At 36.1% G+C, this 27395-nt stretch overlaps 2 protein-coding genes across 7 annotated transcripts; both read right to left on the reverse strand.

Annotated features, from left to right (window-relative positions):
• Positions 1 to 23620: 23620 nt before the first annotated feature.
• LOC145055635 (cellulose synthase A catalytic subunit 1 [UDP-forming]-like) lies at positions 23621 to 26790 on the reverse strand. 6 transcript variants are annotated; one of them, XR_013685262.1, is made up of 7 exons: positions 26313 to 26790; positions 26069 to 26209; positions 25878 to 25995; positions 25703 to 25774; positions 25414 to 25492; positions 25155 to 25211; positions 23621 to 24429 (listed from the first exon to the last, which is right to left on the reverse strand). XR_013685262.1 is itself a non-coding variant. In XM_079004000.1 (6 exons), the coding sequence occupies exons 1-5, from the start codon at positions 26688 to 26690 to the stop codon at positions 25434 to 25436; spliced, it is 768 nt and encodes a 255-aa protein (XP_078860126.1). In that variant the 5' UTR covers positions 26691 to 26788; the 3' UTR covers positions 23621 to 24429; positions 25414 to 25433. The 6 variants fall into 6 exon arrangements, 2 of the variants coding, with proteins under 2 accessions (XP_078860126.1, XP_078860127.1); XR_013685261.1 differs by lacking the exon at positions 25155 to 25211 and having other exon boundaries at positions 23621 to 23772; positions 23872 to 24429; positions 26313 to 26788; XR_013685264.1 differs by having other exon boundaries at positions 25703 to 25802; positions 26313 to 26782.
• Positions 23701 to 25305, reverse strand: LOC145051150 (putative cellulose synthase A catalytic subunit 1 [UDP-forming]). The gene is made up of 6 exons (XM_078999276.1): positions 25291 to 25305; positions 25155 to 25211; positions 24989 to 24996; positions 24063 to 24429; positions 23872 to 24006; positions 23701 to 23772 (listed from the first exon to the last, which is right to left on the reverse strand). Exons 1-6 carry the CDS (start codon positions 25303 to 25305, stop codon positions 23701 to 23703), a joined length of 654 nt encoding a protein of 217 aa, XP_078855402.1.
• Positions 26791 to 27395: the final 605 nt, after the last annotated feature.

The raw sequence follows: 27395 nt of genomic DNA on the forward strand, positions 1-27395 counted from the left end.
GGTTGTAAGGATGTGTCTATTAGTGCTTGCCAATAATAAGCAATTTAACATGGAGTTTCAGAATATCCCATGTAGCAACATGTAGAAAAGCTTTGGCAAAGAGTTTATGGTACTCACTATGTGTCGTCTTTAACAAATCAACGTTTGACCTCCCGCTTGCATGCATTGTAACATCCCAAAAATATCGGCAAAAAATTTCCTTTTTAAATTAGGTTAATTCGTAAAAACAACATTACAAAGTCTTCATAATAATACTCCATGTTTGAAAACCGGTAATAACATAGTATATTTCAGAGTACATCCCAGAAAATCCCTAGTGTGGAAAACAAGAGTGTCCGTGACATGCTGCTACCGCGTCGGCTCCTTTCCCTTAGCTGAAGAGATACCTGAAACCAAAAGTAAAAACCGTAAGCACGAAGCTTAGTGAGTTCCCCCACTGTACCACATACCATATAATCACATAGCATACATATATTGTCAGACATATCTGGGTGCATGACCTACCCTTTCGGTCCTCTCGACCGGATACTGCCTAGCTACATGGGTGCTGGCCTCCCCTTTCGGTCCTCTCGACCGGATACTGCCTAGCATATCCGAGTGTTGGCCTCCCCTTCAGTCCTCTCGACCGGATACTGGGGAACTATTTCTCCCCTCTACTACTACCACATAACATGTATCACAATATCATAATCTATCTAGCATGGCTGGGTATGACTACCCCTGCGGCCCTACCGACCGGATATCTTGGGGAATATCTCCCCCTACTGTCACTAGCACATAAACATAACACAGGTAGTAGTAATCCCTAGATGAATATCACAGAGACAATCATCTACATACAACTCCTACTGGTGGGCCGGCATTGTGGCCGTAGACCCACTGCAACTGGAAGGTAACTCACCTCGACGTAGCTGCTGATCTATATGGGAATTAACTGTCTGCTGCTGCTGCTGCTCCGGAAATCCTCCGGCTATAATTCCCACAAAACACTCAATCAATCACTGCTAACTGTCCCTTGGGGTAAAATGACCATTTTACCCTTGACCAAGTCATAAGCCAAGGTCAGAGTCAACTTTCAGTTGACCCGACTCGCCGAGTTGGTTCTCCAACTCGCCGAGTCCCTATTCAATCGATTGACCTGTATCCCGTCTCTACTCGTCGAGTTAGGCGTTGACTCGACGAGTTCTCCTTCTAAACTGATGTCCAAGCTTCATCCTACTCGCTGAGTTGTATGAACAACTCACCGAGTTCATCTTCATCCGATGAACACTTTATGCTGTGACTCGCCGAGTTGTATGAACAACTCGTCGAGTCTGTTCTTGATCTAAGAAGATTGCCTTGAACTCGCTGAGTCAGGGCATTGACTCGCCGAGTTCCTTCATGGGTGGGTTCGGCTTCCAACTCACCGAATCCACTCAGGACTCACTACTCCACTCGATACAACGCAAAGGGGACAAACTCGGAGACTCGCGAACCGACTCGCCGAGTCAGATGAACGACTCACCGAGTCGTTACCATGCAATTACTATATGGTCGATTCTGCTTAAATCCAGTTCATGCCATACATAGATCCGTGATCCTGGGGCTTGATTAACACGTAAAGTTTCCAACTTTACGTGTAAATAGACAACCATGAGGGTTTTAAGGTCCAAAATGCACCAAAAGGGGTAGATCTAAGGCTTTCATGCAATATGGTTCCAAAAACACAGTAGATTTGAGCTCCTGGAGCTCAACCATGCCTAGATCTAAAGGTCAATCAGCTTATTACAAACCCTTAAACATACACAAGCTTGGAAATGGTTCAATGAGGACTTTAATGGAGCTATAAGGGACAATAACCATGAAAACAAGGGGGAAAACGAGTTATACCTTAGGAAACACACTGAGATAGCTCAAAGATGCTCGACCTCCTCCTCTTCTTCTTGATCTACTCTTCTTCCCACTCCAAAACTTCAAGAGGACACACCAAAAGCTTCAAACTCACAAGGAAACAAAGCTTGAACGAGATATAGGGCTCTGAGGGTGAATGGGGGCGAGATTGGGGCGGAATGAGGGTTTAAATAGGGTGCAAACTCCTGAAACTTAGGGTTTCATCCAACAGCGGTGACTCGCCGAGTCGCCAACTTAAAACGTGTCCCGGGTCCCGACTCTACTCAGCGATTCAGGCCTACAACTCGTCGAGCACAAGGCTAAGAATGCAAACACTTATACAAATTTCCACGTACCAGGAATCAGGTGCTACAAATCTCCCCCACTTATTTTAGACTTCGTCCTCGAAGTCTGCTGCTCGATCCCGAAACAGCTCGGGGTAATGCTCCATCATTTCTTCCACCAGCTCCCAAGTCCACTCTAAACCCTTTCGGTGCTGCCATTGCACCTTCACTAATTCCACCTTTTTGTTTCTCAGATCCTTCGACTTCCGGTCGAGGATCGCGACTGGGCGCTCAATGTAATTCAGGCTGTCATCAACCTGAATATCCTGTAATGGCACCACCGCTGAATCATCCACGAGACACTTCCACAGCTGAGAGACATGGAAGGTGTTGTGGATCTGGCTGAGCTCGACTGGCAGATCCAGCCTATATGCTACCTTGCCCATCCGGGCTACAACCCTGAACAGTCCAATGAATCTCGGGACCAACTTGCCCCGCTTCCTGAATCGAATGACGCCTTTCCAAGGCGACACCTTCAGGAGAACCATATCCCCGACCTGAAACTCCAAGTTGGATCGACGCTTGTCGGCGTAACTTTTCTGCCGACTCTGAGCAGTCTGAAGCCTGCTCCGAACCTGCTGGATCCTCTCGGTTGTCTTGAGCACCACCTCGGTGCTCCCCATGACTCTCTGGCCAACTTCACCCCAACATATCGGGGTCCTTCACCTCCGACCGTACAACAACTCGAATGGAGGACGGTCAATACTCGTGTGGTAGCTGTTGTTGTATGAGAACTCAGCCAAGGGAAGATAGGTATCTCAGCTACCACCGAAATCTAGCACGCATGCCCGCAACATATCCTCCAAAATCTGGATGGTCCGCTCGCTCTGACCATCCGTCTGCGGGTGGAAAGCGGTGCTAAAATGCAAACGAGTGCCCAACTCCTCATGAAACCTATTCCAAAACCTGGAAGTGAACCGCACATCACGATCTGATATCACCAACACTGGCACCCCGTGTCGCGCTACTATCACCTTGATGTAGATATCAACCAACTTTTCGGCCGAGATGCTCTCCTGGATCGGAATAAAGTGGGCGTTCTTGGTCAATCGATCCACGATGACCCAAATCGAATCTACTCCACGCGCAGTCCTGGGAAGCTTCGTGATAAAATCCATCGTGATATCTTCCCATTTCCAGAGCGGAATATCCAACGGCTGCATCTAACCATGCGGTCTCTGATGTTCGGCCTTGACCTTCCTGCAGGTCAAGCACCGCTTGACATACCACGCCACATCCCGCTTCATGCAGGGCCACCAATAATCTAGGCGAAGATCCCGATACATCTTCGTCGCCCCTGGATGAATAGAGAATCGGGATTTGTGCGCCTCCTCCATCACGATCTGGCGCACGCCTCCATGATACGGCACCCACACCCTACGGTGTAGTGTCAATAACCCCAGGCTATCATAATCGAAGGAGGTGACTTGACCCACTATTCGCTCACTCTTCCAATGCTCCTCCTTCATAGCCTCCTGTTGAGCCTCCCGAATCTGCTCCAACAGGGGAGTCACCACAGTCATCCTCATGCAAATATCTCTGATCGGCGCCGCCTTGCGGCTAAGCGCATCGGCTACCACATTGGCCTTTCCTGGGTGGTAAAGGATCTCACAATCATAATCCTTCACCACGTCCAACCACCGACGCTGCCTCATGTTCAGATTCGGTTGATCCATGAGGTACCTCAAGCTCTTGTGGTCCGTGTGAATGGTACACCGAACCCCGTAGAGGTAATGCCGCCAAATCTTGAGAGCGAAAACCACCGCCCCCAATTCCAAATCATGCGTCGGGTTGTTCGCCTCGTGAGGCTTCAGCTGTCTCGAGGCATAAACAATGACATGCCCCCTCTGCATCAATACTGCACCTAGGCCTGAGATCGACGCATCACAATATACCACAAAATCCTCCACGCCCTCGGGCAGGGCTAAGATTGGCGCCTCGCACAATCTCTGCCTCAGAGTCTCAAACGCTGCCTACTGCTCAGGCCCCCATCGAAAGACCACGGCTTTCCTAGTCAATCGTGTCAGGGGTACGGCTATCTTGGAGAAATCCCGAATGAATCTCCAATAGTATCCTGCCAATCCTAGGAAACTCCGAATCTCGGATGGAGACTTCGGAACCTCCCACCTCATCACGGCCTCCACCTTGGCCGGGTCTACTGAAATCCCATTCTAGTTGACGAGGTGTCCAAGGAACTACACCTCGCGCAACTAAAACTCACATTTGGAGAACTTGGCGTACAAGCTCTCCCTCCTCAGGGTCTCCAAAACCTCTCTCAGATGCTCCTCGTGCTCCTCCTGTGTCTTGGAATAAACCAAGATGTCGTTAATGAAAACTATCACAGACCGATCCAGCATCGGCCTGCACACGCGGTTCATGAGGTCCATGAACGTGGCAGGAGCATTGGTGAGCCCAAACGGCATCACCACGAACTCATAATGGCCATAAAGCGTCCGAAACGCGGTCTTCTGTATGTCCTCCTCTCTAACCCTCATCTGATGATAGCCTGAACGCAAATCGATCTTGGAGAACCAAGATGCTCCCTGCAACTGATCAAAGAGATCATCAATCCTCGGGAGTGGGTAACGGTTCTTTACCGTTACCTTGTTCAGCTCCCGATAATCTATACACATCCGATGCGACCCGTCCTTCTTCTTCACAAACAGAATCGGGGCTCCCCAGGGTGAACTACTTGGTCTAATGAATCCCTTGTCTAGCAGCTCCTGCAGCTGCATAGACAACTCCTGCATCTCAGGAGGAGCCAACCGATATGGTGCCTTGGCTATCGGAGCCGCACCAGGAATGAGGTCAATCCTGAACTCCACCTATCGCTCCGGAGGTATCCCAAGAAGCTCCTCTGGGAAGACATCTGCAAAATCTCGCACCACCGGAACCTCGCTCACTATCGCCTTACCCGCCTCCCGGGTATCCATCACGTATGCGACATATCCTGCGCATCCCTGCTGAAGGTAGCGTCTAGCCTCGCTGCTGAACATACTGCAGGTCCACACTGCGGCCTCTCGCCATGAATCACTAACTCTCCCCCACCTGGGGTCCTGACTCGCACTAGCTGTTGTGCGCAATCTATCACCGCCCCATTAGGGCTCAACCAATCCATGCCTATAATCACCTTGTTCCCTCGCAACGGAATGGGAACCAGATCCACCAAATAGCGCTCCTCGAATAACCTTAGAACACAATCTCTGAATACTGATGACGCCCGCACCGATCGATCATCGGCAATCTCCACCTCCAAAGGGCAATCCAACATGCCCGAAGACTCAGGAAACTTCTTGCTAAGCGCAAGGGAAACAAATGATCGGGTAGCACCCGAGTCGAACAACACCTGAACTGGGATACCGTTCACATGGAACGATCCTAACACATATATACATATACCGAGCACATATCAATATCATAACATCATATAAATAAATGAGAGGGAAAGAATCATACCCGTCACCACATCGGGTGTTGCGCGTGCCTCCTCGACGGTCAGCTGAAATGCCCGACTCCTCACCACTGGAGCCTCTGCCTTGCCCTGCCGGCCATCTGTGATCCGCAGGGTCGTTGGAGCTGGCGCCTTCATTGGCGCTGTAACTGTCAACTTGGGGTAATTGGCCTTCTTGTGGCCCCTCTCGTTGCAGTGGAAACACAGAAACTCAGACGTCTGAATAACTGCTGCCGGAGCAGTGCAATCCCTGCTATAGTGCCCAGACTTGCCACACTTATAGCAGCCTGATGATCCCAACCTGCACGCCCCCTCGTGCGACTTGCCGCATTTCCTGCAGCGGCCTCGTCCCTGTTGGCCCTTTGGCCCCAAATCTGATCCCTTGGGCTTCTTCCCCGAAGCCCCTCCTGACTGTCCCTCCTCTGCCTTCCGTTCCCGGATGTGCTCCAAATCTATCTCCCTCTCCCTCGCCCTGGCAATCATAGAGTCCAAGGTGGGGCAAACTGAAAAACAAACGTGCTCCCGAATATCAGCTCGGAGCATGTCATGGTAGCGGTTCCTCCTCATGTCCTCATCACCCGCATATTGGGGCACCAACAACGCCCTCTCCCGGAACTTGGCGGTGATCTCCGCCACAGTCTCCGTCGTCTGCCTCATGTCCAAAAACTCCCTGGCCAGCTGCTGAAGCTCGACAGCCGGTGCAAACTCTACCCTGAATCTGGTCACAAAATCCGACCAAGTCATAGCCTCGATCGTTGAGGCTCCCAACGAGTCACCCACTGACTCCCACCAGTCTCGAGCTCGGTCTCGTAAACACCCTGCTGCATACCTCACCTTCGACCCCTCGGGGTAGAAGCTAGTCATCTGTGCAGACTCGATGTCTGCAATCCATCGTCTGGCGGCAATGGGGTCTTTCGCCCCATGAAAATCCGGCGCACCACTGCCCCGAAAGTCCTTAAAGGACAGTGTGCGAGATCCCGACTGGCTAGATGCCATGTCGCTCCTGAACGCCCGGAGGCGATCTTCCATCAACTCGATGATCCCTTCCTTGATCGACCCGAAGATAATGGGGGTCGACTCAAGGATGCCCCTGGTGATCTCTGACGCGATGAACTCGCGTAGTCCCTCATCTACTGGCTCGGAACCTGATCCCGAACCTGACCCCTCTCCTGAACCGCCATCTATCAGCCTCGATCGTAGTACCACCATTCTGCAATAACAATCGTTAGTGATACTGATACCTCTTGAGGGATCACAACTAATTCAAGTTCCCTGGTCTTATCTTGGCCTCCCTTGGTTCGGGTACGGATCCTCTGCTTTCAGTAGTACAGGCCCATACTACCTTCCACATCTATCCGTACCTTCTTCAAGGACTGCCTCGACTCCACCAGATCCCTTCCACTACGGCTGATCAATGCTATACTCATCCTAGGCTTGCCCTAGGGAAATCTCAGGCTCCACCCTACCAGGTCCTCAGCTGTTGAAGGCCTCTTAGTAGTGCCAATTAACCATTACCTGAATACCATCACATGTGGTGAGGCTCGGATAATCCTTCGAGTAATAGGCTCATCTCTACAACGGTTAGACTCAAACGAGAGATGCGCAATAGGGCCAATTCCAACACTCTAAGATTATTCAACCCTGATCACATGTGACGTGACGTATTCACCTAATGGCTAACTCCCAAAAATCAGAGTCCCACAAGGCACAAAGCAAGCAGCATTCGAACTAAGGGAACACTCTCAAACAAATCCGCTCTCATAGAGAGAAATTGATCTAGCATACAGAGCTAAACTCATACTATCAGGCATAACCTAACAGGCTATCCTACTGCTGTCTACTCAATTCTAGCATGCAATTTTCATACACTGGAGCACATAAAGCAGGCACATAAGGCATCACTCTTAGATCCTTAGTCCTATTCTAGCATGTTGTTCTACTGAAACTGATAAACACAATATAACCTTGTATGGGTACTTTGGGGAATACTTACTTGAGCTCGGCCGGTCGCGCACATCACACACTTTGTTCCATCTTAAAACACTTTACTTATCCTTTTGGAAAACATTTTCTTTTTCAAAATCTTTTAATCCCTCGATTTGAGTTCAGACACCCCCGAAGGTGCGTCCGAATCCCTCAAACCAGGGTTCTGATACCAACTTGTAACATCCCAAAAATACCAGCAAAAAATTTCATTTTTAAATTAGGTTAATTCATAAAAACATCATTACAAAGCCTTCATAATAATACTCCATGTTTGAAAACCGGTAATAACATAGTATATTTCAGAGTACATCCCAGAAAATCCCTAGTGCAGAAAACAAGAGTGTGCGTGACATGCTGCTACCGCGCCGACTCCTTTCCCTTAGTTGAAGAGATACCTGAAACCAAAACTGAAAACCGTAAGCACGAAGCTTAGTGAGTTCCCCCACTGTACCACATACCATATAATCACATAGCATACATATATTGTCAGACATATCTGGGTGCCCGACCTACCCCTTCGGTCCTCTCGACCGGATACTGCCTAGCGTACCTGGGTGCTGGCCTCCCCTTTCAGTCCTCTCGACCGGATACTGCCTAGCATATCTAGGTGTTGGCCTCCCCTTCGGTCCTCTCGACCGGATACTGCCTAGCATATCTGGGTGCTGGCCTCCCCTTCGGTCCTCTCGACCGGATACTGGGGAACTATTTCTCCCCTCTACTACTACCACATAACATGTATCACAATATCATAATCTATCTAGCATGGTTGGGTATAACTACCCCTTCGGCCCTACCGACCGGATATCTTGGGGATTATCTCCCCTTACTGTCACTAGTACATAAACATAACACAGGTAGTAGTAATCCCTAGATGAATATCACAGAGACAATCATCTACATACAACTCCTACTGGTGGGCCGGCATTGTGGCCGAAGACCCACCGCTACTGGAAGGTAACTCACCTTGACGTAGCTGCTGATCTGTATGGGAATTAACTGCCTGCTGCTGCTGCTGCTCCGGAAATCCTCCGGCTATAATTCCCACAAAACACTCAATCAATCACTGCTAACTGTCCCTTGGGGTAAAATGACCATTTTACCCCTGACCAAGTCATAAGCCAAGGTCAGAGTCAACTTTCAGTTGACCCAACTCGCCGAGTTCCTATTCAATCAATTGACCTGTATCCCGTCTCTACTCGTCGAGTTAGGCGTTGACTCGACGAGTTCTCCTTCTAAACTGATGTCCAAGCTTCATCCTACTCGCCGAGTTGTATGAACAACTCACCAAGTTCATCTTCATCCGATGAACACTTTATGCTGTGACTCGCCGAGTTGTATGAACAACTCGTCGAGTCTGTTCTTGATCTAAGAAGATTGCCTTAAACTCGCCGAGTTAGGGCCTTGACTCGCCGAGTTCCTTCATGGGTGGGTTCGGCTTCCAACTCACCGAGTCCACTCAGGACTCACTACTCCACTCGACACAATGAAAAAGGGACAAACTCGGAGACTCGCGAACCGAGTCGCCGAGTCAGATGAACGACTCGTCGAGTCGTTACCATGCAATTACTATATGGTCGATTCTGCTTGAATCCAGCTCATGCCATACATAGATCAATGATCATGGGGCTTGATTAACACGTAAAGTTTCCAACTTTACGTGTAAATAGACAACCATGAGGGTTTTAAGGTCCAAAATGCACCAAAAGGGGTAGATCTAGGGCTTTCATGCAATATGGTTCCAAAAAGACAGTAGATCTGAGCTCCTGGAGCTCAACCATGCCTAGATCTAAAGGTCAATCAGCTTATTACAAACCCTGAAACATACACAAGCTTGGAAATGGTTCAAAGAGGACTTTAATGGAGCTATAAGGGACAATAACAATGAAAACATGGGGGAAAACGAGTTATACCTTAGGAAACACACTGAGATAGCTCAAAGATGCCCGACCTCCTCCTCTTCTTCTTGATCTACTCTTCTTCCCACTCCAAAAATTCAAGAGGACACACCAAATGCTTCAAACTCACAAGGAAACAAAGCTTGAACGAGATATAGGGCTATGAGGGTGAATGGGGGCAAGATTGGGGCGGAATGAGGGTTTAAATAGGGTGCAAACCCCTGAAACTTAGGGTTTCATCCAACAGCGGTGACTCGCCGAGTCCTTAATATGGACTCGCCGAGTCGCCCACTTAAAACGTGTCCCGGGTCCCGACTCTACTCGGCGAGTCGGGCCTACAACTCGCCGAGCACAAGGCTAAGAATGCAAACACTTATACAAATTTCCACGTACCAGGAATCAGGTGCTACATGCATGTTGCATTTGTTGCTGTAGATGCAATTGAACTTGTTAACTTTTGTCTGCAAATCCTTCCATTTGGAGTTGAGTTGGTGTATATTAAGATCACTACAACATATTCGCAGCTTGATATCCTCCACCACCGACTCCCAAAATGCATAAGATCGTTGATGGTTGGCTTTTTCATAGTCCATCGAAAGTGTTGATAAATGCTTTGGCTAACACTAATTCCTCTATTTCAATTCATGGTCATCGTTTCAATCGTGGCGTAAATTTCTCATCGATTGTGTTGTTTTCTATTATTGGTTGCGATTTCCTCTTCAAACTCATCATTTAGATTTTGAGATGATGGTTGGTTTAGTCGCTAGATTTTCGTTTACAAACTCATGAAAATGCGAAGTGTTAGGAATTTAAAGTGAATTTGGCTCTAGTTAGTAAGAACTGGATATTTGGTTGTATTCTTGAGAACCTGAAAAATGGTTATAGGTTTGTTGGGGTTGGAATTATTGGTGTTGATAATGATGTGATTGAAACTGATTTTGATAGTTTGGCCATGGCTTTTGGGTTTCGGGAATCATTGTTGCTGAACTTTTAGTTAGCTTTAAACTGTCATGTCTACTTTGTTATAAGTTCGTTCGGGTTGATTTTCTTAAAAATCGTAGTTCAATGTTTAACAATAGTTATAGACTCCAGAAACACCTTATTTGGATATGTATTGAGTTACTTACAACCCTCCAAAAATGATATATCAAATCTTTTTTTCTATAACATTTTTTTGATAGATCGTTCTTTTGCACGAGATGTACTAACCCCATGAGTGAAGATTTTATAACTTGTCGAGCAATGGTCTTCTTTCTTGTTATTTACAAGTATTCGGGGTCACAACATATATTTTTTTCTTTAAAATTTCGGGTTTCCGGTTCCATTTTTGGGTTTTCGGTTATTTTCGGGTCTAATACATAAATCTGGTTCCAATTATCAATTTTTGGTTCCAATTGGTTCCATACCCCCTATACCAGGTTTAATAGCCGGAACAGAACCAGAACCAGTTACCTGCCAGTTTGGTTCTCGATTCTTATAATTCGTCTATTTCTTGTTCCTGGTTTTTTGGGTCCGGTAAACCAATCCAATTTTAGACCCACTTTCATCCTAGTGCATGTGACAGGTGCCCGCCGGGATGGTAAAAGTTTCGTGCCAAAAATTTGGGATAATGACTTAGTAGGGTAATAACGATTCATGTTTGTCCATATTAGGTCCCTAACGTATTTTTTGTGTGTATTACACCATTAAGGTTGCTATAACCGTTTAGAAATAATCTCTTTTACCGGTTTCTTCCTGTTAAAAGGATTATTTGTAAACGGTTAGAATAACCTTAATGGTGTAATACGCACAAAAAATACGTAGGGACCTAAAATGGACAAACAGGAAACGTTATTACCCTCCTAAGATTTTTAGTATTTATTATTTTGAATATATATTTTTAAGATTTTTATTATTTATTTTTATATGTGTATTTCATATAAAGTTGTTGAAATTAAAAAGAATAAAAAGTAGAAAAGTTTGGATTGGATTGGATTTTGTAACCATATCATCTAGTTAACCTTTAGCAAAACAAAACCTCTAGCAAGGAGCTAAAGAGAAGAACAAATTAAGGTCGGATTGGATTTTGTAACCACATCATGGATAGGGACAAAATGGTTCCACCTAGTAGGCATACTACCCATAGGAAGCGTCATATCATTAACCAAATTTCGTGCTGATTTAACAGTAAAGATACCCGACGATTCAAGCTCCCAAGACCACTTATCCGACATTTTCCCCTATGCGAATAGGATTTAATATCTCCACAAGATAACCAAATTGGGTTGATTCAGCCCCTCCTATAATCCCCTGACACCAATGAAAATTTCATCGCCCCGAATCTCATTATTCACTTACTCGAGCAACTTGATTAAAGGCCAAAACAAAGAGCCTCCCGAACCGCTCCCTAAGAGAAATATCTAAGCACCAAACATCCTTCTAGAACCTCGTTTGAGTCCCATCCCCCACCACTCTATACATGAAATTAAAAGGAATACAACCATTCTCATGGAGATGATTAATGGATCCTACAATCTTTTGTCAAACACCCCCTCCAGTTCCTATTCTCGAATAGTCCGAAAAACCACCACCTTCCCCATGACAAAATTTGACAATTTAAACCCAAAGAGCTCCCTTGTTATTAACAAAACGCCACTTCCATTTATAAATAAGGCCGAGGTTAAAAGCATCCAAACTACTAACCCCAAAACTTATAAGTTTCTTATTTAAAAAGTAAAAATTTACAATAGGGGTTTATAGTTTCATACGGAGATAATGACTTAGGAGGGTAATAACGTATCACGATTGTCCATATTAGGCCCCTAACGTATTTTTTGTGTGTATTACACCATTAAGGTTGTTATAATTGTTTAGAAATAATCCATTTTACTGGTTCTTCTGTTAAAATGACTATTTGTAAACGGTTATAATAACCTTAATGGTGTAATATGCACAAAAAATACGTTAAAAACCTAAAATGAACAAACAGAAAACATTATTATCCTCCTAAGTTATTATCCCCAAAAATTTACATCACCTACACCTTTAGGTGAAAGAGACTATTTGGTGACCGTGTCTTTTTTACCTTCCATTAAGTATTATATTAATGAAATACTAAACATAGATATAATTATAAATTATATATAATGTCTTCGTAAAGTAAGTATTATATATAGATTACGGAAAATAATCAAGTTAGCCATCTAGACTTGAATAGATAACAATTGTACGATCACACTCAATAATAATAATAATAATAAATAATAAATAACCTAAAAAAAGGAGAAAGAAAAAGAAGAAGCTAGTTTACCCGAAAACTATTATAAATCGAAATTATAAATAACAAAAAATAAAGATTAAGCTCGTGTTCTAAAAAGGCACTTGGTTTCATTAGTGCATTTTGGCATCAATGTTTTGAATCCTTAGAAGGACTTTCGTTGTTAAAAAATAGGAGAATCTCATATATACATCTAATTAAACGTTATCATATTTACCCAATTTAATATCTAAATATTACATTTATCTTCTTATTCTTTTAAAATATCATATTTGCCAAAATCTATTTTTTTTTAATATTTTAAAATCATTAAAATTAAATCAATAACTAAATATACCATATTACCCTTAGCTTTCAAATCATATAAACTTCTTCAGCAACCAACTTGAAGTTTGCCAAACAGCTTCGTGTCACAGTGAAATCAGGGGTGGACCTAGGGGTGGTCCACGATGGCACCGGCAACCCCTAACTTTTCCGGCCGTAGTGGAAAATTTTTCGAAATTTTTATTTTTTTTATTACCGTGCAACCTCTAACTTTCATGTGCAACCCCTACTATAAAATCTTGCGTCCGCCCAGAAATACACAAAATATATTAGAATACACTCAATTTTTATATCCATTGTTGCAACACCAAACTACATATAACAAAAACTGCAATTGGAAGCACAATCGATGATAGCTATTTAATTTTTTTCACTTTTACAAAAATACAAAATCAACAGTAAAATAAAATTTATAGTTTAGTCCCCTTTTCATTTTGAAAGAAGCAAAAATAAAAAATAAAAAGGAAACAGACTAGCAAATTAGCAATTGACATTAGGATGCGAGAAGTTCACAACATGTATATAGAAAGATGAAGTTCATGTACTGATTTAAAAGTTAGGGGTAATATGGTCTATTTAGTTTTTATTTTTTCAAATTTAATGATCTTAAAATATTAAAAAAAATCAATATTAAAAAAATATTTTTGGATAAATATGATATTTTAAAAGATTAAGAAAGGCAAATGTGATATTTAGATATTACGTTGGGTAAAATATAATATTTTAACGTTTAATAAGAGTATATACGAAATTCTCCCTTAAAAAATAATACTATATATTTTCTTAAAAAGAATTTTAAAAAAGGTATTAGAGTTTTTATTTTCAGCTTTAAGTAGAATCTTTTAAAAGCTTGTTTGATTAAAACTGATTGAGTTTTTATTTTACATTTTAAAATAGTAAGTTATATGATTGGTCCTTGTAGTTTGGGGTATTCTAGGCATTAAATGATTTAGATCTCTCCTGATTTTTTCAACTCAGACTATAACTATAGTTATTTTATCTCATATTTAGTTCCAAACTGATTTAAAATAACTATATTATCTTAATTATATGTGTTGTATTTTTTATTATCTGTTTACTTATTTCATTAGTTATTTCTTTTAAGGTCATTATTGGTTTTATTAAATAAACTACTCAAATTATTTTCAAGTTGCCAACAAGTTCACTTTATTGTGAAAAAAGGTAACAAAATTAGGATTTACGTGTTTTGACATGCAAGTTAAAAGGATCATTTATATATTTAAACTTTTGGCCTAAGTTTTAAAATTTGTTATAAATTATGTCTGGATTTTTTTCATTTTACAAATTTGTTCCAAAAATAATTTATTTTTTACAACTTTTTTACAATCTATATAAACCTTTTTTCATAAAATTTTAAACATTTTTACACAACTTTAAAAACTTTTCTCGTATTTTTTTTCACTTTTTACAACATATTTGAAATTTTTGACAAATATTTTAAAACTTTTTGACAAACTTTTTTAAAATGTTTTTAAGTCATTTTAAAATTCTTTTTACAACATAAAGATATGGTTGAAAAATATAAGAATATTGTTTAAAAAGTTTAAAGCCTATGTATAAATATTTAAAAATGATTTTTTTTTTCCTTTTAAAAGTTTTAAAAAGGGTTTAAATAGTAGCAAAAGATTTTTACAACTTAGATTTTTAAACATTTTGATTTACGGTTTTTATAATGTTTCACACTTTTTAAACTTTTTACTTATAGTTTTTCAACATTTCTAGGTTGAAAAAATGTTTAAAACTTAGGCCAAAAGTATAATCATTTAAAAGACCTTGTAATTTGTAATATAATATTAAAACACATAAATCCTAAGTCTCTGATTTTTTTCTTTTTTATATAATAGTTTGGATTTGTTTGGAACTTGAATACAACTTAAATAGTCTGTTGTCCAGCGGTATCCGGTATTGTCCTTCCTTCTTAAGATTGAGGGTTCAAATCCCGCAGTGAACATAAGTGGAATAATTTAGGTGTAGTTTAGTATATTTGTCGTTTAAAAAAAAATCATTTCCTTTATTAAGTCTCAATTATCCTACCCCCTTTGTACCCACTCTCCTTTCTCCTTGTTATTTCATCTCCTATCCCTTAATTACTATTATCCTATCCCCTTTGTACCCACTTTCCTTTCCCCTTGTTCTTTCATCTCATATCCCTTAATCACTTTGGCGTCGTCATCTTCTTTGAGAAACCATCTCTTGTTGATTTGTTTATTTTTACAAAACCAATTTATTATCGAAAGTCTTTATAGATTTCGAACATGCTAGCCAAATTTCAAACCAAAATTAACTTCATCAACATGTAATAAACAATAGCCATGTTAGAAAAAATCATGAGAAGATATGTGAAGAGACTCGAATTCATGACTAATAAAAAGTCCAAATTTATACAACTTACATAAGAAAACATAGTTCAGTGAAACAAATTAACATGCCTAATGTTAGAAATTTGAAAGATCAATAAGAAAATTTCAATAAAAAAATTGGTCTTTCCAAATTTCAAACCGTCTTTCAGGTCTTGAAAAATCTTCATCACCATATATAGTGAATAAAGTGTTTGTCATATCTTCAATCTGGCTACAATTGTGCAATACACAACATGCATGCAAAATCAACATGGCGTCTTAATGGATAATTTAGTATATCTTTCAAAATATGAAATCGATTTTAAGAACGCCAAATGTCGGTTCTGTAACATTACATACAGATGAATGTATATCTTTCATTCAACTCCACTAAAATGTTGCTTCTCAAAACAATGATACCGCTCACCATGATATGTAGCTAAAAAATCGTTTTACATTCGGATACCCACTATAAAAAAACATAAGAATAATCTACAAGTACATAATATGCATAATATTTAGGGGGTGTTTGGTTTATATTTTGAGAGGCCAAAAGTCCTTTTAGGAAAAAGTAAAAGGTAAAAGATGTTTGGTAAAAATATTTTTAAAAACTACTTTTGGATTTTGGATATAAGAAAAATCAACTTTTTGGAAAAGTCAATAAAACCTAACTTTTTGTAACTTTTCCTAAAATGACTTTTGTCTCTTATAAGATAAGTCAAACACCCTCATTAATCGAATAGTCTCATTTGCTTGGAAGGCGCTTAAAAATGACGATAGAAAAAGAATAAGGTTGTAAAATATGGTTGTTATGAAACGTAACATCGTTACATTACAAAAAAAAAAAAAAAAAAAAAAAAAAAAAAAAAAAGGTAAATTTGCTCTTTTGTTGTTAGTTTGAAAATTGTATTTAAGCAAATAAAAAGCTATTGTAAAAGTTATTTCGATCCATGAATTTTTAAAAGGGAAATTTAAAACTTTTGATTTTATTTATAATTCATCGATACATAATGCATACATTGACAAGAAATTAACTTTATTTCATACATTAATATAAGATATGTAACAAATGTTGCAGTATCTCAAAATTATCAATTGAAAACACACACAAACATACTAGTTAAATAATATAAAATACATACATGTACAGGGCAATCTTAAACGCGACAAATAATTGGGTTAAAAAACAAATGGTTTGTAGCCTAGCAATATCAATCATTGGGTTAAAAAACAAAAGGTTTGTAGCCTAGCAGTATCAATCATTGGGTTAAAAAACAAAAGGTTTGTAGCCAGTGGTATTAGGTGATTGTGAAAATGTGTCTCTCACCAATCGTTGAGGGTTCACGTCTTGTTGTAAACGAAATAAGTAGTTTAAAAATAATATAGGAAGTGTGTTGGGTAAAAAATAAAAAGGACCACACCCCTCGAGCTAAAATAGATTTGAATTCGGGCTGATCAATATGTTGAAGCTAAAATGGATTTAAATCTTATACCAATAAATTGTCTTAAATTGTTGTCACTTCTAATTCGTTATCCTTATCTACTTTGTGGACAGTAATAATATAAATAGCAATTATGTACTAAAATTTCGGCTCTCCTAAGACTAATGTCATACAATAATACGAATGCAGTATCTTTCTTTTTGTTATGTGTATAAAACCTGAAGTGTCATTCGTCAAGATTACCACACCTTAAATTTTAAAATTCATCATACCCACACATATATAACGGTTGGATTATTAATTATCACAAATACCAAATCTGATCTCCTCATTTTCACTTTGAATTGAATATTGATTAGACAGATCTTAATAAATACGGAATAAATGACTTTAATACAAGATCCATAAACTTAAACTCATGTTAACAAAGATAACTTGCCTCATTTTAATTTCATCCCATATCTAAATATCTCGAATTGTATCAATTTGTCTCTATAAATCGTGAACAATGTTTTACTCCAGTCTCATTTCAAGTTTTTACTGTTTCAGATATGTATTATGGATTTAGGTTTTGAAAATAATTATGTGATACGGAATAATTGTAACTAGATAATTAGTTGTAAACAAGTTATTCAAATAATGTTTGGATAAATAGTTGTAAATAAGTAATTCAGATAGTGTTAGAATATTTTACAAATTTATTCTAATAAATAAAAATCATTTTTGGTCACATGGCATACTTTTATTCAACATGTCATACTCTTATTCAGATGTCATTTTTGTCGGTTGTTTTAAATAATATTTTTTGCACATGCCATTTTATATTTTTTTTCCCATTTTATTAATTTCTAAATTGTATTTAAATGTAATAAATCTAATAATAAATGGATTCAATTTCATTAATGCAACTTTCCTTATAATTTTGAAATTCTTAAATTAAATCCTAATTATTTCCTTTGTTTGTCTGTTTAAGTTTAAAAGAGATATGAACACTTTATTCCAATAATTCAATATTTTTTTTCTTATTTTTCTTATTAATTCAAACTCCTAAATATTTAAATTATCATATTTAATTTTTTTTTAAATAAACTCATATAGTACATGGATTCCACAACTAATGAGAATTATTTATTGAAATAATAGAAATATGTATGGATTCTGCAGGAAATGGATCTAAGACGATGCCAACAAAATCCGATGGGAACGCTATAAATCTGCCATTGTTTTTCAAAATTGTTTCTCTTTTGGTAGCTTCAAATTTATCCTATTGATTATTGTGAAACATTTAATTTGGTAATATTTAACATTTAAGTTAATTTTTCATATATATATATATATATATATATATATATATATATGTATGTGTGTGTGTGTTTGTGTGCGCGCACGTGCGCGGGGATGTGTGTGTGTGTGTGGTGGGGGGTGGGGGGGGGGGGGGGGGGGGGGTTGTTAATAAAAGAAAGGTTAAGTGATTCATGAATAACAAAACAATTTAAAGATTATTTGGTAAATCGCAAATTAAATGGTTCTAACTTTTTAATGGTTCAGATAAGTAATGTTGTTTAATTGTTTAGAAGTAGTTCAAAAGTTTCTAGTTCGTTTAGAGTCTTACCAAGTCGAGTGAATTTCAATCAATTCATATATGTTCTCTAAATAGCTTATTTGGAGGTTACTTAACAACCTCTTAATATAAAGATTTTTTTTATCAACTATAGTCATGGAGGGGTTAAACGTGACAATAAAAGCAACTTGCAACAAATCAATAATTTTTAAAAGCATCAAAATTCCTAATTGTGCGACAGTCATATCATATATATTCTATGTCGACGACGTAAATTTTATAGATGAATGAATAAAAATAACATTGAAAACGTTGTATATATCATTCAATGTTTATGTGTCAATAGGTTTGAAGGTAAATTTACATAAGTCAAAGATGTGTGGTATTTATAAAATGTTAGGTTGTAAGACCGTGAGTCTCCCAGTCAAATACTTGTAGGTTCTAATTGAGGTAAACATGACCTTAAAAAAGAGTTAAAAGCCTATTACTCATATGTTGATACTTGGTCTTTTATATATTTTAACCTTTTTATTATAGAAATAATGATGTTTTTTTTCGCTTTTACTTTTTTTTCTAATCTAACGTTACTTGAAGAATATATATATATATATATATATATATATATATATATATATATATATATATATATATATATATATATATATATTAAAATTTACAAAAAAAGTTGTAAAAAGTTTGTATGTAAGTGTAAAATATTTTAAAAGTTAAAAAAAATTGTAAACAAATTATTAAAGTGTATGTAAAAAGGGAAATTTATGAGAAAAAATTGGAGGATCTTGTAACAAAAAACATGTATCTAATTGTTAACAAAATTTCTATTTTGAATCAAATTTATAATAAACTAGTATTTAAGTCACGCCGCATGTTGCGGTGGATAACTTGTTTGCAAGAAATAAAAACAACAGCTATAAAAATAAATTTTGTAAGGGACCTAAAAGTAACTTTGATGCATGTGATAACTTATTTGTATTTCGTATATAGAACATGATTTATAAATGTTAACAATCCACATAAAACACAACGACGATTACATCATATCAAGCCGATGAGATTTGTCTGGTGTGTCGTAAGGTATGTTTAGACTCTTTCGGGGAGCATGCGGTTCATTGCAAAGAACTCACATGGTTCAAATACAGACATGATATGGTTAGGGATGTTTTGGTCAACATATGTAAGCGTACCAGGGTCTCCATCAAGAAAGAGGCTCGTGTGAATTTCTTAACCGACCCGACAGAAACAACTGACGTTCTGATATTTGGATGGGTTTGAGGAAAACACGCATGTGTGGACCTTACAGGGGTATCCCCTCTCGTAAGCTTGAGGGTCGGGGTTTTCACGGCGGGACATACTACATTAAAAATTGATACATGTAAGGTCACCAAACATGAGAAACCATGCATGGAAAATCAATACGCGTTCATACCATTTGCATTTGATACGTTTTGTTTCCTTGCGCCGAATGCGATGGAGTTTCTTAGTAGAATACAACGGATATCTTAAGAAAATTAATATAAACGAATACTATAAAAAAATGATGTAAGATACAAAAACGTAATTTTAATGTTTGGTGGTAACTTTTTTGCAATTCGTATAGGGAATGTGATTTAAAAATGTCAACATCATACATACTTATAAAGCTAGCATTATCTCTTGAATCTCATGCATTTGAAACCCCATTTTTTAACTAATGCAACTCAAAAGTTTTTTTAATTATGATTTAACACTCAAAAGTTTTATAACTTATATTATGTTTAATTAGCATTTAGTGAAAAATTTACTATAAAAATGTCAATCTTTTGGGAAGACATGCATACAAATCATATACAAATTTCAGAAAGAAAACAAACTTAAAGGTTTTTGTGTTGGGTTTTGTGGTCTTATGACCTTTTTTGGAGATATGCTATTATATTAGAGTTTTTAATTTGTAAGTTTGTTATATAACTCGTTTTTATATTTTCTTCGTTTTTGGATTATTGTATTACAGTTGTATATTATGGTTTAATCGTTAACATATTGATCATATATATGTTATATAGGATGATGTCGAAAATACTTAATTAAATATTTTAAATATGTTTTTTTGTTTTGTAATTGCACCGTTTCAAAAAAATGATTAATTAAAACTCATACATACGGTATATTTTCCATCTCTCTCTATCACCCTCTCTCTCTCCCTCTCTCTCTCTCTCTCTCTCTCTCTCTATATATATATATATATATATATATATATATATATATATATATATATATATATAATAGAGGTTAAAACACTTCAACCAAAATTCAGTTAAAATCTAATATCTCAAATGTTTTTTAATAATGATTGTAAAAATTTCAACATGTGTTACTTAATTGACTGATTAATAAAAATATTAATGTTTTGAAACTCCTAACTCTTAAACTTATATTATTTAATTTGTTACTTAACTAAAATATTTTTCCTACATAAAGATAACATTTTTATGTTTGGTTGCTCATATTTGTTTATGTAATTAGAAAATCAGGTGTACATAGAATGACTACTTCAATTTCACATAGGAATCAATACCACTAAAGAGGTATGTTGTCTTTAACCGGTGGTAGGAGATCCACATATCATTTTTAATTATTTATATTAATGCTTAGTAATATCTATTTTATATTCATATTAACCTTAATTTTTTAGGTACAATTTAAGGAAGAGGATTCCCGACGCACCAATATAAAGTTAAACGTACGCCTTGCAAAATATGTAATTAAAATTAAATATCATATTTACTAATCAACTTATTTTGAAAATCTTGATGACATTTATGTATAACGATATATTTTGTATGACTGCATTCTCAATTTCCATGTTTAATATTTGAAAATTCATATATGAAACTTTGGATATTTTGGAGTAATATAAATAATGTAATACAAAGTTTATTAATTCAATATTATTTATTAATAGTTCATTCAAAGCAACTTATTTCTTATTTTATCCAAAAAATATTTTTAGACATAAGAAAAGTAGATTATATTAATGTTATACAGAAACTTATAATATATATTGGATATTATAAAAGTAAAAGTAAAGTTTATAAGGTACGGACTATATTAGATAGTATCAAAATATAAGTCGATGAAATTTTATGTTATTTGATAATTTGTTTAATACCCAAAACATGACTAAAAACGTAAATTTCAACATATTTATATTTTTCCCCATAATTATTTTAACCACTTAAATGCATTCTTACGCAATGCGTGAGGTTACACCTATATATATATATATATATATATATATATATATATATATATATATATATATATATATATATATATATATATATACACTTTCAAGTTTTATTTTTGTCTGTTTCCTTCAAACATAATTTTAGGACCAAAACTTCATTTTATTACTTTTGTAGTTCGCTTGATATGATATAATCATCACTGTTATATATATATATATATATATATATATATATATATATATATATATATATATATATATATATATACACTTTCAAGTTTTATTTTTGTCTGTTTCCTTCAAACATAATTTTAGGACCAAAACTTCATTTTATTACTTTTGTAGTTCGCTTGATATGATATAATCATCACTATTATATATATATATATATATATATATATATATATATATATATATATATATATATATATATATATATATATACACTTTCAAGTTTTATTTTTGTCTGTTTCCTTCAAACATAATTTTAGGACCAAAACTTCATTTTATGTAGTTCGCTTGATATGATATAATCATCACTGTTATATATATATATATATATATATATATATATATATATATATATATATATATATATACACTTTCAAGTTTTATTTTTGTCTGTTTCCTTCAAACATAATTTTAGGACCAAAACTTCATTTTATTACTTTTGTATTTTAGGACCAAAACTTCATTTTATTACTTTTGTAGTTCGCTTGATATGATATAATCATCACTGTTATATATATATATATATATATATATATATATATATATATATATATATATACACTTTCAAGTTTTATTTTTGTCTGTTTCCTTCAAACATAATTTTAGGACCAAAACTTCATTTTATTACTTTTGTATTTTAGGACCAAAACTTCATTTTATTACTTTTGTAGTTCGCTTGATATGATATAATCATCACTGTTATATATATATATATATATATATATATATATATATATATATATATATATATATATATATATATATATATATATATAACAGTGATGATTATATCATATCAAGCGAACTACAAAAGTAATAAAATAAAGTTTTGGTCCTAAAATTATGTTTGAAGGAAACAGACAAAAATAAAACTTGAAAGTGTATCTTAAAGAAGTTAATAAAACCGAAAACTATAAAAAGAATTTATATAAGGTACCAAAAATGAAAATTTAAAATATAATAAATGACCCAGATAATAACTTATAAAATACCTTTAGCTTTAAAATTATAAAGAATGAAAATTGTTAAATCAAAATTATTTGAGAAAATATAAATGTGAAAATCTATTAATATTTGGATTTAATTTTATTATTTGAATTTACTTTAAACTTATGTTAGTTTATAAGTTTTTAATCATTCAACTTTTAAAAGATTTAAAATTTTTTAATTTTTTTAATATGATAATATATAATTTTAATGTAAAAATGGTTATCAAGTAAATGGTAATTTGTTATTTTTTGAATTCTAAAAATAATAAATAAAAATGCTATCAATTAATACATTTTATAAATTAAAACTAATAAGGAACCCATGCTCCGCATGGGTGGGGGACGGGTGGACAAACCAAAGTAGGGATGTGTTGAAAAAGATACGGTGTTGGTCCTGGACAGAATCTCAAAAGTAAAGAATCTATATGGATATTTTATATTTTTGTTCATACAATGAATGTTGGTATAGAGGCATAATGATGGACTATGACAACCTACTTTCACATTCTTATCTTATCAGGACGTCATACTTTTAAAAAATTTTAATTAAACATAAAAGGCATTTAACCTTCAGTCCATTAATGATCAATGATCAGCTTTTCTAGCTCCACATCAAAGTATACAATCTTTCTGCCATAAATCAAGAGCCTCTAAAGTGTTCAAGGAGGATCTAGCAAAATCATGATGTTGTTTATACTTTAAGTTGAATGTTCATATCATTAGAAATGAAACAGTAACACTCTACTAATATTTAATTTAATCCCTTGATCATTTGTGCAGATATGAAATCTTTCAGAAATGTCTCGCACAAATGTACTTGGTTCTACATGATGAAATATAATACTTTTGATCAGCCACCATCAAAAAAAAATTTAGTTGAGTGCAAGGCTCCTTTAAAAAAGACTATTTTGAAGCTCCAAACCTCTTTAGTCAGAAGATCAAGGGGGTTATTTCCATGCCAAGGAGTTCCATCCTGCATAGACCAACCTTCTTCTGTCATCTTTTGGGCTTTTGCTACAAGTACATTGATTCCAACTTTAAATTTTTCGTATTCTCTCTGCCATAAAAGGGTATTTTAGGTATTTGGAAACACCTTGGAATAAAACATAAAACCATAAAAGTTGTAAAACTCCCCTTCATTGCTCTACGTTCTTTGACCAAATAAGGCTGAATCTTGTCCTTCAAGTAATCAATCTTTTGATCAAAATAAAACTCAGGGGCTCTAGGCTCGATGCTATGTTTCTTGCAGAATGGGACCCACTTTTTTGCAAACCTTGTTGTCTCAGAAAGAGACTCAAATTTAAGCATAGCAGAACCATCATCAGATACATAGCAGGAGAATTTGTCAACATGATACTCCATAGAAAGAATCGCCAACATTGTGTTTGCAGTGATGAGAGGAGGCTCTTTTAGTGGATCCAATATACTGACAAAAACATCTATAGGTGCCAATTGCGAAGGCTGTCCTTCACTATCAAACCTACAAAAGGACAAACTTTCATTGTTGAAACTAAAATTACCTAATTGCCCACGATGATGGCTACAAATGAAATTACATCGCTATTTTTGTTGCAGTTAGACTAAGAAATGTTTTTGTGAGTATAGTGGATCCACTAAAAGGTTATACCTCCAATTATCCTTTGTGAGATAAATTAATGGTTTAACTAAAAGTTACCCGTGCAATGTGATTTATATAACTGGCACTTCATTGAGCTTTAGTTGGTATTTGTAAAAGCAACACAACTCATGAAGATAACGTTTTATAAAGTCATCTTCCTTGGAATATTAACCAAACCCACATAATCTTTTTTTTAGTCTGATTACATAATCAAGAGTATTTTCATCATATAATCCGAAGCAATTTACTAAAAAATCTCATTTTTCTGTCTAATTAATTTGTTTTCGTTTTTTTAATATGGCGACTTGGAGGTATAACCTATGTGATTGATTCATATAACTAATTTTTTTTTTCAGTATTTTAATCGCCAAAACTTTTGAGCAGCTTCACTTCTTCTAGTCATTTTGGTAGCCATTCATACCGTATTGCCTAAATAATTCACTCACAAATACAAGTTATGCTTATATAAAGATCAAAATATGCTAAATAGATTGAATTATGCTTGTTAAAATAGTAAAAAAAATTAATAATAAAGATTGTATGCTTAAGATACATTGGAAAAATGGGTGTGGATAGAGACGACTTACGCAATAGTAAATGTGGCAATTTCTAGGATTTTCAAGATTGACCTTGAGGAATTTTAGCTTCAAATTTCAGTAAATTGTTTATCAATATTCATTAAAGATAAAAACTATGCATACATAAAACTAAAAAAAATCTTACATATGCATCACCCATATATCTGAATTTCATAAATTAGATATCATCAAACGTGGAATATGTTTTCTTCCATAAAGAGCAACAATAAATATCTAGAATATCATATACTAAGTTTTAAAAACTTACCCTAGTTGACCTGTCGAGGATCACCTGTTGACATATTTATGGGTGCCTTTAGAATGGATAGGTGCAATGTAATATTCTCCTGTGAATCAAAAGAGCACATGGATCTTCTTAATGCTCGCATAGGTGCAACAATTCATTTGCATAAAAAATACCATACTATTATGATCCACATATGTAATGAAGTAACGATGCAGATATATTAAGGATAAGGATAATTGGTTAACATAAACTTAGGCCTAATTTTACTTGAGGCACTCCCAATCACCAAAGCAGACATGTCTAATTTTACCTCCATCTTGTATGTGCTCCCTTCTACCCTTTCCTTCCGGTCCACATTCCCAAGCCCATATGAAGTAAAATCCTTTGATGGTCAACAATTGTTACAGGAACTATTTATTATAAATACGTCATTAGCATAATTACTACATTAATAATTCTTTTAAAAAGAAAGAAACAAACCTAACCTGGTTGTCTTGTATCCAAATAGCCGACATGCTTGTCACCAGGGTCTAATGGACCCGATTTACTTCTTACAGATAGATTGTCGGGTGTGGTAATTGGGATTTCACCAAGTACCTGAAACTGAAAATAACACTCCGCGTTTAGTTAAGAAGGCAATGCTTAGAACAAAAGGGTAAATAAGTAATTTTCTTACTTGTTTTCCATTAGTGAGAAGGGGAACTGGTTGTTGTGATTCATTTCTTCTAGAAGATGAACAAAGACCCGGATCTTCTCCATGCCATTGTCGTCTCCCTTGAGCACAATCAAACTCGTTCATGTAGTGAGACGATGACTCCTTATTGCTTTATTTCGTTAGCAAATCACAAATGACGAATTATGGCAGAAAATTGGATAGAGTATGAAAAATTAGGGCAGGATAACAATAAATTACCACTTACCTGGGCGTCGTGGTTCGATTTTAGAGAAAGGATGCGACCACCGGTCGATTTTACATAGTCGAGTATACACGAAGTCGAAGAACAACCGACAATTTTTAGCAAAACGAAGGTTGTGAAGACCGACGGAAGGGCGTGGACAGGCGGAAGGGGGTCTGGAGCTTCGACGGTTCCACGGTGGCAAGCGATTCCGTAGCTTCGGACAAGCAAAGGCGATTTTGTATACATGCAGAGCGGTGGATAAAAAAGTATTGGTAAACGTAGCGGTGGAATAGGAAGCGGTAAAGAGAAGGGAACGATAAAGTGTTCTAGGGCTGGAGAAGTCGATGAAACCAATGATGATATTTGAGGAAGAAGAAACGGGGGTCGATTGTTAAACATCCTAGAGTATAAGTTGGTAGAGAAGTGGTGGAGTCGATGCTTTGGAAGGATTTCATTGGGCCGAAAAACGGTGAAACAAAAAATTGAAACGTGTTTTGATGATGAAGACGAAATTAGAGGTGAAACTTGACACGTATCCATCATTGACCTCCCATTTATCAGGAGGTCCAATATAATTACATAAAAGGACCCATTGTAAAGAGAACACAGAAAACAAACAGAATTGACAATATAGACATAAACAAAGGATCAATTATGCAAATTTCAATACTTAAAGGACCATTCTTGTCATCCCTTAGCCACTTTACTGTAGCTCAGGGTGGAGAATTTTAATATATATAGTATAACTAGGTGTGAGACCCATGTATCACATGGGTTTATTTAAAAAAATTAATATAAAATTTAAAATATTTGAGAAGTTTGAATTTATAAGAAAAGTGAGAAAAATATTGAATTATAAAAATTAAAGTGTTTTTTTCTCTTTTAAATTTAAACAAATAATTTAAATAAATAAATAAAGGAAATTAATGAAACTTTAATTTAGTAATTTTGAAATTAGAAGGAAAGTCCATTAATGAAATTGATATGCATTTATTATTAGATTTAAATAATATTTGATATTTAATAAAATAGAAAAATCATAAAATGACAAGTGGAATAAAAATTAATTTAAAATTACTATAAAATTACATGTGGCAAATTGAA

Source organism: Lactuca serriola, chromosome 5, assembly GCF_051521515.1.
Source record: "Lactuca serriola cultivar US96UC23 chromosome 5, Lser_US96UC23_V15, whole genome shotgun sequence".
NCBI lineage: Eukaryota > Viridiplantae > Streptophyta > Magnoliopsida > Asterales > Asteraceae > Lactuca > Lactuca serriola.